This window comes from Pyxicephalus adspersus, chromosome 4, assembly GCF_032062135.1.
Source record: "Pyxicephalus adspersus chromosome 4, UCB_Pads_2.0, whole genome shotgun sequence".
In the NCBI taxonomy this organism is placed as follows: Eukaryota; Metazoa; Chordata; class Amphibia; order Anura; family Pyxicephalidae; genus Pyxicephalus; species Pyxicephalus adspersus.
The window spans coordinates 146,992,761-147,007,299 of record NC_092861.1 but is presented as its reverse complement, the minus strand read 5'-3'; the positions used below and the strand labels follow the sequence as shown (position 1 = coordinate 147,007,299).

At 39.9% G+C, this 14,539-nt stretch overlaps 1 protein-coding gene and 1 non-coding gene across 2 annotated transcripts in view; both read right to left on the bottom strand.

Annotated features, from left to right (window-relative positions):
* Positions 1 to 73: 73 nt before the first annotated feature.
* DNAH14 (dynein axonemal heavy chain 14) overlaps positions 74 to 14,539 on the bottom strand; it is a 124,420-nt gene continuing 109,954 nt past the window's right edge. The window contains 16 exon segments of the mRNA XM_072410300.1: positions 74 to 512; positions 598 to 744; positions 1,132 to 1,271; positions 2,269 to 2,414; positions 2,505 to 2,617; positions 2,700 to 2,896; positions 4,197 to 4,375; positions 4,958 to 5,157; positions 6,853 to 7,050; positions 7,796 to 8,023; positions 8,281 to 8,383; positions 9,126 to 9,336; positions 10,447 to 10,603; positions 11,756 to 11,862; positions 12,351 to 12,557; positions 13,578 to 13,770. Coding sequence (XP_072266401.1) covers positions 300 to 512; positions 598 to 744; positions 1,132 to 1,271; positions 2,269 to 2,414; positions 2,505 to 2,617; positions 2,700 to 2,896; positions 4,197 to 4,375; positions 4,958 to 5,157; positions 6,853 to 7,050; positions 7,796 to 8,023; positions 8,281 to 8,383; positions 9,126 to 9,336; positions 10,447 to 10,603; positions 11,756 to 11,862; positions 12,351 to 12,557; positions 13,578 to 13,770 — 2,739 coding nt within the window. The 3' untranslated portion in view covers positions 74 to 299.
* TRNAA-UGC (transfer RNA alanine (anticodon UGC)) lies at positions 5,855 to 5,926 on the bottom strand. The gene has a single exon. It is a non-coding gene; the product is annotated as a tRNA-Ala (tRNA).

Below are 14,539 nucleotides of genomic sequence, written 5' to 3'. Positions count from 1 at the left end.
AGGCGGGGCAGTGGCACAGAAATGTGGACATTATCGTGGCATTGCCCTTTTGAAGTTTCAGAGTTGTGATAAAGTAGATTTGTGACTATTTTATTAAACAGTTGAATCTTTCCTCAGCACAATTATTCATTATTTACACCAGCAGACCTTTTTAAATAATCCAACCACCTGTTTGTATTCGAAATAGAACTCTAATTCACCTGTAATGAAGTTAGGTGATGTGGGTCACTCCTTTAGTAAGTCAACTGACCTACTACCATCATGACCTCCAGATTGGGGCAAAAAGTGAAAGCTCTCAGTCACTCAATTATTTGGCAGAGCATGGCCACCCCCCTCCGTATCCAGTGCTCAGGTCTGACCCCTGTTGGTATATTTATGGATGTTACAAAATTTGTGGAATGACCAGTTGAAGATAAAGTTCCGGCCCTCTGTGGTGTGCGGTATAATGGACATTCATAAGTGAAAGTTGTGTTGTGGTCATCGGTGCTTTTGCTTGCAGAATCCATTTCCATCTGTAAAAAAAATAAATAAAGGTAACGCTATAGCGGATAATGCAGAGCTGAGCTTGTACAGAGGAAATTGCACCATCGTCCTTACCATGTGTGGGATGAAATGGATTGGTGGCATTGGGTAAAATCTCTGCTGATGTTCACATTCCTCCAGGCCTTGTGTATCACGGCTCCACTGAGCACTGTCCAGGAAAAGACCAAATACCAGAACGCCTTGTTCAGGCGGATCCAAGCCCTTCTGAAAGCACAGAAGAGAGTCAGGGGTGTGGGGTTCTTCATCCCTAAATTATTGAATAAAGCCAAATTCTACACGAGATAACCCAGCAACCCCAATGGAAATAAAGCCACTCATTCTGTTCAACTCATCTCCTCTGCAATGCTGTCCACTATAACTACCCACTGAACTAGCATTGGTCATCTTCCAGGTTAAATTATGTCCTTTGATAGACAGGTGCTCTTTAAAATCAAAGGTGTTCATTCTACATAACTGACACTCTGCAGCAAATGTTATTTAAAAACTAAAACCTTTGTTATTCAGGGCTGATCTATAGTCTACATCATCACCTTCATTCAGAGGAGACGGGATGAGGGAACGCACAAGGAAATGCGTTCATCTACTTACATTGAAAGCCATCTCGGTGATGCTGGCTACACTGTTTGTATCTGGACTGAAAAGCGGCTGCACTTGGTGTTTAAAGGTGAGCGAGTCCACTGATACACTTCTTTTACGTGCATAATTTTGTAATACAGCCGTCAGAAACCCTGGGGGGAAAAAAAGATGTGAGTATGAAGAAATGGTTTCAGCATTTCAATGAACCTCCTTGATTGAGAGTTGTCCGAATCAAGTAATCATTTAATGAGACATGCACCTGCTATGGAGTGAGTATGGTGAGCTGAGCCACCCACTGGCATCTTACACTTATACAATAAAACCATCTGCCTATTGATGGGTTATTTCCGTCCTGTGCTGCCAAAACAGATCTGATCTGATGAGCCCAAGACCTCTGGACTCCACAAACCTCTGAAGGGGTCCTGTGCTATCTGGCACTAAATTGTTAGCAGCAGATCCTTCAAGTCTGCTTTCTTCCCATAGTGCATCCTGCTGCCATATCTTCCCCAGGGAAATGATGCAGCCATTTTTCCAGAAAATGTCATTCATCAGACCAGGCTTACATTCTTACATTGCTCCATAGCCCACTGTAGGTCTTGGCCGCGGACGGGGATTGCTCTGCCCACTTTTTCCAACACATCACATGCAGCTTGTTATATTCCATGATGGGTGACATTGTAACCAGTTTATTATTTACTTCAGCTTTCAGTGGTTAGGGCAAAACATCTCTCTGTTATAGTGTGTTGTAGTAAATGCAACAAAAATGCTGCTTATTATTAAACAGGATTTATATAGTGCCAACATATGCAGTGCTCTACATTAAATAGAGTATTGCAAATGACAGACCGATACAGACAGTGACACGGGGAGAGGATCCTGCCCCAAAGAGCTTCCAATCTAGGAGGTGGGGGAAAATGCTGCTTATCCATTTTGTAGGACATTAAGGTTCTTTTCCAGCCTTATAGTCTAAATTGACTGCCTTAAATCATGTGCACTTTGCACACTCTGCATTAATACATAGCACAATGCTAAGATCTAAATGACTCCTCAGTGTTTTGGCTGGTTGTTGTATGTGAGCCCCATATTAAATAAGGGTCTTAGTCTTACGTCTTAAATATGCCATGGCAGTGAATTCAGTCAATTGCTTACCTTGTGGGAAGAAGAATGCAGGAATCCAGTACCTGTATGGCTCCCCTGTGAGCTGTGACCCCATTCCTGGAAGAGCGTTGGGCGTTTGGGATGAATTTGGTCTGGAATGTTTAAATGTCTTTTTCAGCCCCAGTTGCTGGCCAAAACTGAAAAACACAGCAAATAAATATAATAATATTATAGTAATACATGACATTCATCATACATTGTGGGAGTCACCTTCCTCCATCTCTCACCTCTCCTGTACACAATGAAGCACATGACTGGACCATGTAGAGAAAAAGCCAATTCTTTCTACAAGATCGTCTACCCAAGAGCCGAGCAGTTTACAGGATTCGTACGAGCACCTCTGGAACACATTAATAGCACATTATTTATAACATAGATTTTAAATTATGATCACATTACAAAAATGTTTTGCTAGCACTCACCTGCCACAGCTCGGGCACCTTGAGGCTACTCATGGAGTCATAAAGCTCCTCTAGGACTTTGTTCAGTATAATCTCCCCCCTGACAGCCTGCTGCAAAGCATTGAGCGAGCTGTGTATGACTGACAGCAGATGGTTAAAGCGATCGATCTCTTGATGGAGAACGGTAAGTAAAGCTGAATTCACCAGAGGGTCGTAACCTGCAAACACAATCCCAATCTGGTATTACAGGAGTGTTCTCACAATGTAGCATAGAATAATCTAGGTTTGTCATCTGCAGCCCCTGAATATTGTACAGCGCTGTGTAATATGTACTTTATACAATAAGTTAATATAATAATTTGCATACTGAAAAACAAGAGAAGTGGGAAATAATACATTTGTAATAGATTGTAACCTCTTCGGGGCAGGGTCCTTTCCTCCTGTGTTACTGTCTGTATTCGCCTGTCATTTGCAACCTCTATTTAATGTACAGCGATGCCTAAAATGTTGGCGCTATATAAATTCTGCTTATTATTATTATTAATAATAATAATAATAATAATAATAATATAATTTGCAAAAGTTAGCCTGCTGTGCTGTGGATTGTCCAGTAGGTGGCACTCTTGCTCCTTGAATTGCTTTGCTGATAGCTATAGAGGAATTTAAGTTCACCTTTTATAACTTAAACAGGAAAAACTGACACTGATTATTTTTTTTAATGGTATCTATACAGCACCAACATATTATGCTGCGCTGTACAATAAATAGGGGTTGTAAATGACAGATGAATACAGACAGTGACACAGGAGACGGAGAGGAGCCTGGCCAGAAAAGCTTATGGCTTTGTTCTGAAATGCTAAGTGCTTGGTAGTCCACTGACCTGATTTCTAAGTTACTGACCCCAAATGAGTCTGCAAATAAAAGAAGGTGGAAATATGAATATTAGTTCTGGGTCATTGACTTCAAGTGTTGAGGTGGTCAGCATGAGAGTCAGGCAACTAGATATCACACAATGGACACCTTTCTATCTATCGAATCTATCCATCTATCAGGTTTACCTTAAGTATGACATAATCTTGAATCCTATCAATCACTGTATTGTAAGAGTGAAGCTGAGGATTTAGAGCAACAAATCAGGAATGCTTAAAAAAATCTGGTTGTAACAAACTAAAAACCTGATTCGTTAGTAGTCATCGTTGCTCATTAAGTACTGCACAACCTCCAATTACCTGCCATAAGCGAAGAAAGAGGTTGTGTGTTCCAAATGTTTTGACTGGACAACCTAGAGCTTACACAAGACTCTTCCCATCACCATGTGACTGCACTGGGCCAATCACCAAGCACCAGCCACATGGATTGAGTCACATGCCTCTGTATCTGGAGGTATTTGGTATTTTAAGGGAAATCGGAATTGTGAGTGGTGAAAGAGCAAAAACATGTTCTCTAGGGAAGGAGGGGGCAATATTCTGAGCCCTGCATGGCAAAGCACAGGGGCCCAGAGTTAGATTCATATTATACCTTTCACAGATTTCACAAGGCTTTCCCAGGCAGGTTCGGTGAACAAGCTGCTGATGGTCATGCCGTTGTCCGGTATGGCTGCTGAGTTGTCCTGCTCTGTCCTTCCTTCCACTGTCACCGGCAGTTTGCTGAGGATACTGGCGGCCAAGTGCAGAACCATCTCATCCTGGCTGTCACCTCTATTGGACAGTGCACACCATTAACCAAATCATCCTAAATCTACACAGCTGACATATAAACTGAAAAGCCACTAGTTTAAAGATATTTGTTTCCCCCAATCCCTCAGTAGAATAGCTCTAATAAATGTTGATTTTGTCACTAGGTCTGTTGTTTTTCCTATGTTTTGTGACAGGGTGACAACGTTGTTTGTTCTGAATTGAAATTGCACAGTAAAGTTGTCACCCTGTGAACTGGGTAGTCTAAAGGTGCGTACACACTTCCAATTTTTATCGTTCCAATCGAACGACGAACGATCGATTTGCTATACGATCGTTCGTATATATCGTGCAGGATCGTTCGTCGTTCGTTTTCCAACGATAATAATTGGAAGTGTGTACGTAGCTTTAGATGGTCATGTAGTTTTAAGACAAGTAATGAATCTCAATAGATCTACTGCCAGGATAAACAGGCAATGGTAATATAAGCATCATATATGTTATCTATTATTTTTCCAGGATTTCAACCTCTGCAGGAATAATCAGACATCTATTAGGTTGCTATGGTCAACCTGTCTTCACCAATAACACATTAATAACACAAACCTGACTGTTCCATCATCTGCAATGATTCTGGGCTGCATACTGACAATGGTGTCCGTGAAAAGCTGGGCCTGAGAGATGAGGAAAGCTCTGTCTGCGTGGGGGTTCATCCCGAAGATCTGAGGGGTATCTGTGTCCGGGAGGGAGCTGATATAATCCCGGCACTCCAATAGTGTGGCCTTATCTGCTATGGTCTCATAAACCTGGAAACAGACACGTGTATCAAAATACATCACCATCAAATACCTACAATCCTATATCTTAACATATATGACAAAAGCCATGTTTAACCCCCTGAGTGGTGTGGCTCGGGGTAAAAAAAAAACATGCTGAAAGCGGTAACCCTAAACCACACTCAGAGTAGCTAAAAAAATATACTTACCTGGTCCCATCGGCATCCTCCAGCATCCTGTCGGTTCCCATCCTCGGGCTGCGTCCTCTTCCTCTGATCTTGCACCGTGAGTGCACTGACGTTCCCCAGGAGTTCCGTTGGTGCATGCGTTGGTGCAAATTATTTTGTATTGGATATATTATATATGCTACTGTACAGTTATAATACAAGTTTCACTATTTTTATGCACCCTTGTTTTGACGGATTTTTGTGTTTTTTTTATTTAAAGTTTATTATTAAATGTAATAAATATTGTACATATTTTGGTGAGTTTATGCCTAAGAATTATAGGCTTACAATGTAAAATACATTTCCATGCAAAACAATGTACGGCTTTTGGGATAAAAATACTGACATAATTAGACTGCCAGGGAGGTTAATATTTTTAAATCTGCAGCAATCAATAAATTATTCTCTGGTCATCGATTTATGAACATCTTTAAATATCTGTAATGAAATGTTTTTAAAACTGGTATGAAGCAGCAAAAAGAATTTCAGGAACAATAAAGTGGAGATGCCGGGGATTGAACCCGGGGCCTCATACATGCAAAGCATGCGCTCTACCACTGAGCTACATCCCCTACTGTTTACAATAAGCAGCAAACACGAGGAAGAGCTTTAGCTGGGAGAATAGACACGTGTTAGGTTACATGATTATGGCTGCCTGTGTACACTGCATACAGCATCTGAGATTAACACAAAACTGTGTTGTTTCTCTTGCCAGGCAATGTATTGTCGTGGGAATTTAGAATACATTCGTCCTATTTTGTTACCATGTTAATATGAAGCAGTATTAATGTCAGTTGCTATACATTTATTTTGTTACTGCATATTTCTGAATAACTGGTTTGCACGGAATAGTGTCAACCCGTGTTTTCTATGTACACAGGTTTTGTCAAGAGCAGTGAGACCAAACTCCTTGATTTGTTGTTATATTGACTGCATGTCCTCCTGAAAAAGTCCATGTTTTGCCCAGAAAAGTTTTTCAACCTGGTTGGAGAAACTAGCTGGGTGGTCAAAAAGTAGGAGGGTCAACACACAAAACATTTAGTGTTTCAGGTCTTTGTGTCATAGGTGTTTAGTAACCCTGATAATTGTGTCAGTGTTTTTATACAAAAAAAATGCCCTCAATCTTTCTACTAAATGCTAAGTTCAAGTTAGTACTACTGTGTGTACACTTGGCAAATTTTGCCTGAGTTTTGGTCCCATGACAGCACAATCCATAGGGATTAGATTATTGGGTTGGAATTGTGTGGTTTTCAATGCTGTGTATATTCCTGACACTCAGTCCAGATGAACCAGTTATCAGTCTGTCATTTGTCACCCCTATTTTTTGTACAGCGCTGCGTAATATGTTGGGGCTATATAAATCCTGTTTATTATTATTATTGTTATTTTTTATTATTAATAATAATAATAATAATATTAATAATAATACTATGACCAGGACAAATGGGAATAGACAGTGATACTATTCCGGACAGCCTTTTATGAACTGTGGGATCACCTTGTCTGCGGAGAATGAATAACCATCTTGTAATACGCCCGGATTATAGAAAGTGTCCAAGATGCTGAGGAGACACCGGCGGTCCCAAAGATCTGTAACGCGCCCTCCATACACCACCTCCCCGGTCAGATAATGGACGGCCTTCCAAGGAACATCATCACGGCCCTCAGTAAGCATTGCTAACATCTGTACAGAGACCTGCAAACACAGCCCAATTTATATTACACATAACTGAACTTTATATCACATCAAAAATGAAAGATCTTTATATTGAAAAGATTCCCATGTCATTCAGACTGTTTATTTACCAGCAGTGACACAAACTATCATATCATAGAGCTCTTGGTGTAAATATAAGCTGTTCTGGTCCACTCCTGCATGGTGGCATCTTTCTGATTTATTGGAGAGTCATGGCTGGAATTTCTCCAGCACTGAAACTCACACTGCATTAGAAGTTGTCGTGTTGACTGAGTTTTCCATCATTCCTTTATTCCAATCAGGGCTCAGTACAGAGGGGGCAGAAACGTGGTACAGGAGTAAAACCCACTGCAGCCCTAGTGGAGTAATGATGTCAGGGGGAGGGCGAAAAGACAAGTTGGAGTTAAGCCCAGGGTGAGCTAAAAAGGGATTTTTAGGATTGACACCTTGTAACAGAACGTATTGCATATCTATTGTTCTAGGGGGAAGTGGCTCTGTAGTGATCAGCAGGGGTGGAGGTGTTGGACAGAGGCTGTTTAAGACACTCGCTGCCCACTGGAAAGGTAAGTATTAAGTACTTAGGGTGCCTTTAATTGACATTTTGTATTGTAGTATCAAGCTCACAGTTTACACAGGGTTCCACAAGTTGTGTCTGATTGGCTGATATGGGCAATACATGCAGCTTCCTTTCATAAAATCCATGGCACAGTAAGTTATGTGTATATAATATGAAGCCAGCACTTACCTCCAGGTCAGAAGAGGTGAACTCGTAAGGGATATTCCAGCCCAGTGCCCCATATTTCCGCCTTTCATTTAGCACAGAGTGAAAGAAGCAAAGACTGAACAGGAGCTTCTTCCAGGGCTGGCCGTGGTTCTCCATCTCAAATGTCTTCTCTGATATCAGTCCAGTTCCACTATTGTCAAATGTCTGCAGCAGTTTACCCTTCAAACCCATAGGGGGCTCTACTGCCATCTGCCAGGTTAAAAAATAGAATATGTAAGCTAAACTCCAAAATAACAAGTCAATTTTTTATTACTGGCGTAGGGGTTAGTACTGCAGCAAAAAGTGCAACCGTGCCATATTTAAATAGAGTTTGCATGCTCCTATATGTAATTCCTGTTGGTGCACCAGTTTCTTCCTCAATACAAAAACATTCAGATAATTGGTTGCAATCAATAATGAGTGTACTATGAACTATATCATTACTTATATGAATAGTAGATCCTCACCTTGAACCCCTTCTGTAGAATGGACACTGGGAACAATTGGTCTGATTTGGAGCTCAGCCACAATCTAAACTGGGGATCCATCGAATGACTCTGCTGCTCGAACCTGTAGGAACCACAACCACATATCATTAGTAAAGTGTACCTGTATTCAGAACAAGACCGGAGCTATTCTACATTGCGTTAGCGCATTACAAGAGCTTACATAAAAGGATCCCCTATTCACTGAACCTGATACTTCTGTGCTTGAAAAGTGAATCTATTGAAGCCTCTTAGTAGGATAACATACAATACACAGTATTTCGGTCATTTAAAGTGCATAATGGACCTAATTTATTAAAGTTCTTCAAGACTGGAGAACATAGACTATCATGGGAGAACCTGGGGGATCAAGCAAACCTGGAATACATTTCTTAAAATCATTTCCTATGATTTGGCAAATGCTTTCACTCCTTGACCAGATCTTTTCCAGATTTGTTGGGTTACTACTCCAGTTCTCTCCATGACTGGTTGTCCCAGGTTCTCCCATGAGTGCTCACAGTATTTAGTCTCACACTGTGACTCGTTACAACCTTACAATGTACCGACTGATCACAAGAAAAAAGGAGAATGAGGAAATGATTCCTTCTGCCTGCAGCACAGTGGAGCTTAGGGATATTTTGTGAATAAAATAACATTGAGATTTTCTGAAAAATATTACTGTTGCTCAATATTGTGAGATTTCAGGAATGTATTTATGAATTTACTGTAAGGTTTCTTTAGGTACACAAGCATAAGTACAAGTTTTACTTAGAAACATATACACAATAATATACCATAGCATCATTTGTAATAGACCATGGACTTACCCCTCCACAATTTCCCTCAGCCTGGGCATAAAGGAAGCAGCCAGGTGGCAGTTTTGCAGGAATACCCAATGTCCTTTCTGCCTCTTAGACTTATTGATCAGCTCTTCGGCCTTCACCCCCTGACCACGGCCCAGGGAGATCATGTCCAGGTGAAGTGTGCTTCCTCGGGTCTCCAGTGCTAGCCTCTCCAGCTCACCCACTGGGTCACTACCTGTTATTAGGACATCATAGGAAAGTTAGATAAAGGTTTTCTATCTGCTAATCTACCTTGTTTGATACAGAACAACTTTAGCACAGATGCTAAAATGCACATTTACAATAAAATGCATCTAAAACTCCAAAACACTATATATATTCTGAAAACAAAGACCAGTAGGATAAAATGACTGTAGTGACATCTGAGGCTGATAATGTTTTACAAGATAATGTAAATGTTAAAAAAAGAAAAAACATTGAACTAAATCATATCACACACAAACACAATAAAATCTTTAATTTCTCTGTAAAATAATTCTAAAATTGAGGACAAGTTATGTAAACAGTTGCCAAAGATTTCATGATTGTGCTCCACTTCTTGTAGACAACAAGCTTAACTGTGACAATTGCTCTGAATTCAAAGGGTCTAAAAGAAACCTCATTCAAAGGTTAAAAAAGAACTAGACTCATTAGATTAGTGGTGAGCTTCTGCCATAAACAGCAGGTTTGCATGTCTCTTTTGTCAATTAGCTCTAGCTTCTGATGACTTTTTGTTTTTTTTTAAGTTCAGGTCCACTTTACATGAGAGCTAAATGAAGCGCTGAACAAATATAAGTGTTTTAGAATGAGTTTGACTTGTAGCTGCAAAAAATACTTCTTAATGACACTTCAAATCACCAGTAACTATGACAATTGACACTCGTTATTAGTCCTTAGCATTAGCCGTTTGTAGTAAAATAAATCACTGCTATAAAAATCCCCGTTTGCTATGACCCTTATTTTCATCTCTCTGGGTCATTCCACCATAGCAGCTTTTGTCAGAATTCTATCCATGACCCCTACACCACTGCTATGTCCTGTAGTGACATAGGGGTTGTGGATGGTGCCATAGGGGCACTGCAAAGGATATGGGTATCCAACACCCCCAGAAATCTGAAATGGTGAAGTCTTATGGAGGCTGAAGTGCTGGAGGAAAGAGAAGAAGACACACACGAGGACTGAGAGGTGAGTGTATAACAGTTATTCATTTGTAGGTAACAAAAATTTACAATTTTCAACTCGAAATTCTGCCAAGAATGGTATTTTGACACACTTGTAATACCTGTATAAAAGAAAAGCTACGTACCAGATGAGAGTATGAATATAAGCGGAGAAGTGTTGCTGGATTCCTCCAGGGCCTGTTTCAGATTCATTGTGCTGCTCTGAACATATTCTTTGCCCATTTTCTCAATTATGAACTTCCTAATGGCGCTGATTAAACATTCTGGGCGGAGGACCTTGATCTAACAATAGAGATATTTTTATGTTTATTTCATGGTTTAGGGAAGGTAAAGGTGAACACATAGGAGGTATTCCGACTCCATTCTGCATCTGGCTGTGTAAATCAGTTTTGCTGAGCCTAGAGTAAGGACTCTCAACACAACACTGTCCTACTGAACTAGGCTGTGTTCAGCGGGGATGACTGATTCAGGTGCTCCATTTAAACTACTTTATTATTATTATTATTAAACAGGATTTACATAGCGCCAACATATTACGCAGAGCTGTACATTAAATAAGGATTGCAAATGACAGACTAATACAGACAGTGATACAGGAGGAGAGGACCCTGCCCCGAAGAGCTTACAATCTAGTAGTGCTTTATGTACCTGCCTCAGTGCTTTACCATGTTACAGCAGGTTCGCTTTAACACAGATGTATATACTGATCTACCTCAGTAGTAGTTACATGCCTGCATACACACACCAACATCCACTAAGAGCACATACTGCCCACACACCTTAAACACACCTATTGAGCTTTATCTGGCACTTCATCCCCAGGCAGTTTATTTCCCATGCTGTGCTTTCTTCTGCTGTGCCACCCTCCTACCCTCTCTGTAAACTTGCAGGTTGGCAGCCATGGTTTTCCCTGGCCTGCAGTCCTTTCTTTGCCAAGGAGCTAATTTTTTAGGATACACCTAATCAAAATGCCAGGGTCCTCATCACATCCAAAAAACTTCCCAATGGATGCAGGGGTGAAAACTACTCCTTATCCCAATTTAATATATCCAGTTTGGAAGGTAAATAGTTACAAAATTTACTCACTCCTTAAGGTATCCTGTGTTTCTAAAAACGACTAGAGACTCTAAATGATGACTGGTTGTGCACACACAGGTAGAAGCCTTCAAACTTTGTGCTAAATTAGCCAGTCTGGATCTTCCAAAAATATGTTTATGCTTGGAAATTAAGAGAAACAATCAGCATCAAAACTCCTTTAGTTGCACGTTATCTTAATCTTACATATTAATTATTCAATATAAATGTTGAGAATCAATTTGAAAGTCAATCTATTGCACTACTACACACTGCAATTGCACAGTCAATACACAACCATTAAGAATCAACTACTGATACAAAACTCTTAACTAAAATGACAAATAATTTCAAATTTACCAATATAAGTTTCTGGAATAAAGAAAGTTTCTCCCAGTGAAATCCAGTATTTGTATTCGGTTCCCCCAGGTCCACAGTATCTTCTCTGTCTGATTCTTGTGTCATATCTGTTTAACACCAAAAAGTTGCTTTTATCAATAATATCAACAACTGCGTACAGTTCAGTCAAAATGTATTTGTGTTGTTCCCTATTGTCCATGGCAGCCAATTCAGTTGCAAGTTTTTTGCCTTTTCCAATGAAGGTATGAAGAATGTGGTTGTTATAAGGCAATACAATCAGTTCGTATTTCAGACACTATCACAAACAACTATTACAACAACATTGTCACTGCTGATTAACAGTCCAGTAGTTTGTCAACCAGTACCTAACCAAACTAAGTCCTGCCCACTGCTTTCTAGATTGACTTAGTCTGGGGAAAAATTACATGTTTGTTTTACATTACGCAGGTGTGGTTGTAAATCACTAATATAGGAATTGCTTGCAGTGACCAATCAAACAATTCCTGTGTATGGCCAGCCTTGCAGGTTCTCTATAACCGCAGTTGTAGTTCATATCTGGCTGTGTATTCCAGCAGGTTTGTGCAGTAAGTCATACCTTCCTGTAGTGAGACTTCTCTTCTGTACGGGCTCTTGAGGAACTCATACAAGTTGGTGCTGTTGTAGAATTCCTTCCACTGCTGGGAACTGGATAGAAGAGATTGACAAAGAGTGGCGTATGGCTCCAGGTGGTATGTTAGGTACTCGCATTGCCTCCAGGTAGAGCAAGAGAGCCATTGTGGGATGTTGGGTGGTGTAGAGTCATCTAAGAGAATGAAGACACAATTCAGTTTAAGTACAATACTTACTCTCAATCACTTTCTATACATTTTCATTAAAAGTGAATACAATTTAAAGCTTAGATTAGTTTTGAGTGTTATTAATGAACAAACAAACAAGGTTTTTGATTATGATAGTTTGGTGCACTGGCACTCAAAAAATTCTTGCCAATGTTCAGGATCCCAAAACTAACATACCCTTATGTGGAAATGTTATATTCTGAAGACTTATGTGAAAGTATGATCCCCGTGTACACAAGTCCTTAGTAAAATTCAGTCATGCAGAAAATTACATCTATCAAGTTTGCAAGGGGCCCCATCACCAAGGATTGGGAATGTAGAAAAGGGCCAAGGTCAAGATTATTGTACTTGGGGAGTTAAAGGTTGAAATTGATGATGCAGAACCCTTCAGCCAAACTCAGCACTTAAAGTACATTTTTTTCCTATCAAACACCATATGTACAAGCTGCAAAAGAACCTAGTTAAGGCTTCTGCACTTTAGAGATCTGTCAATGGACTTACAGAACAAGCCACCCAACCAGGACCCTACCAATACTAAATTATCCACTGATCCTCACCCCAAACAGTTTTTATTACAGTGTAAGTCCTCACTAGAGAGATTCACCTCCTCCATTCATCATGGAGACCATTGTCAACAAGATATAAAGTGAAAATAACTCAGGTTTAAGTTTACTCATACTTTCTGTTGTATTTCTGGGACAGGAAGTAAAGAGAAATCTCCCCATTGAAACACAAACTGTTATAAACACTTGACGGGGTGCTCATAAAACTGAAATAAAGTAGGTACAGGTATACATCAGCAGTAGGGGGTTCAAATGATAGGGCCTTAAAACTATTTGGCTGAAGTAGTTACAGTTTATGGAGGTGGCACAGGTTAGCCTTTGTGCCTTAGATGTCAATTATTGTCTCAGCATTAGGTTATCCCATAGGTGGAATACTTGAGGCAGTTTAGTATACGTGATAACATATATATGAGATTCTGGTACCGCTGTCTCCTGGAGTGTCCTTCCTGTCCATGAAGTTGGTCAGTAGCACTGAGTTCAAGAAGAAATTCCACTCGGCATGCGGTAGGTACCCCAGGGGACTGGGCAGATCCTCACTGCCATTCCTCATGATATTCACCGCCAACAGGAAGGAGAAGCAGAGCTTGTGTTCTGTGAAGAGCGATGAGGATACAATCTATGGGAAAACATAACAAAGGTTTGAATATCTCAAAGCTGCAATAAATGATTTCCGATTAAAAAAAAATTAATTTCAGATTACAACATACGTGTATTAACTACATTTACATTAGATTTCTTTCTTTCATAGTTCACTATGTCATCCCAACCCAGAGCAAAAAAGTGAATAGCCAAAATTTACTGGCTTAACCATTTTCTCTTTCTCATATCCTAAGCCTGAAAATGATTTTGTTGCCATGTACAACACAAATGTGTTTAAATATAAAAGTTAGAGTCTGTGGAATGTTCTGTTAGCTCTCAGCAGAATTCGTTTGATTTCTAATGGAGTCTCAACATTATATGTGGGTGTTACCACAGTTTCTGGTTTTTAGGAGGGTATGAACAGCAACCTGCCACCCCCACCCCCTAATAGCCATTATCTGCCTGGATTGTTTACAAAAATAAAATCCAGTAATGATGTTACAGTTTAAAAAATAAATTACATTAACGTGTTATTGGGGGTTCTAAGGAAAGCAAATATCTGGTTATTAAACTTCAGCTTTAAAGTAAATAAGGCCAAAACTTTCTTTTTAGAAAAAAAAGTAGGAAAGGGTAAACTTTTTGTTGACTTTGTCCCATTAGAAAGGTTTAAACCACTGTTAAACCGCTGTTGATACATAACACATACATAACACATATATATACTATTTCCCTTTAAAAAGGACTGGGCTATTGCACAGCCAATCACCAAAGAATACGTTCTCCACATATTTAATTACACAATGGAC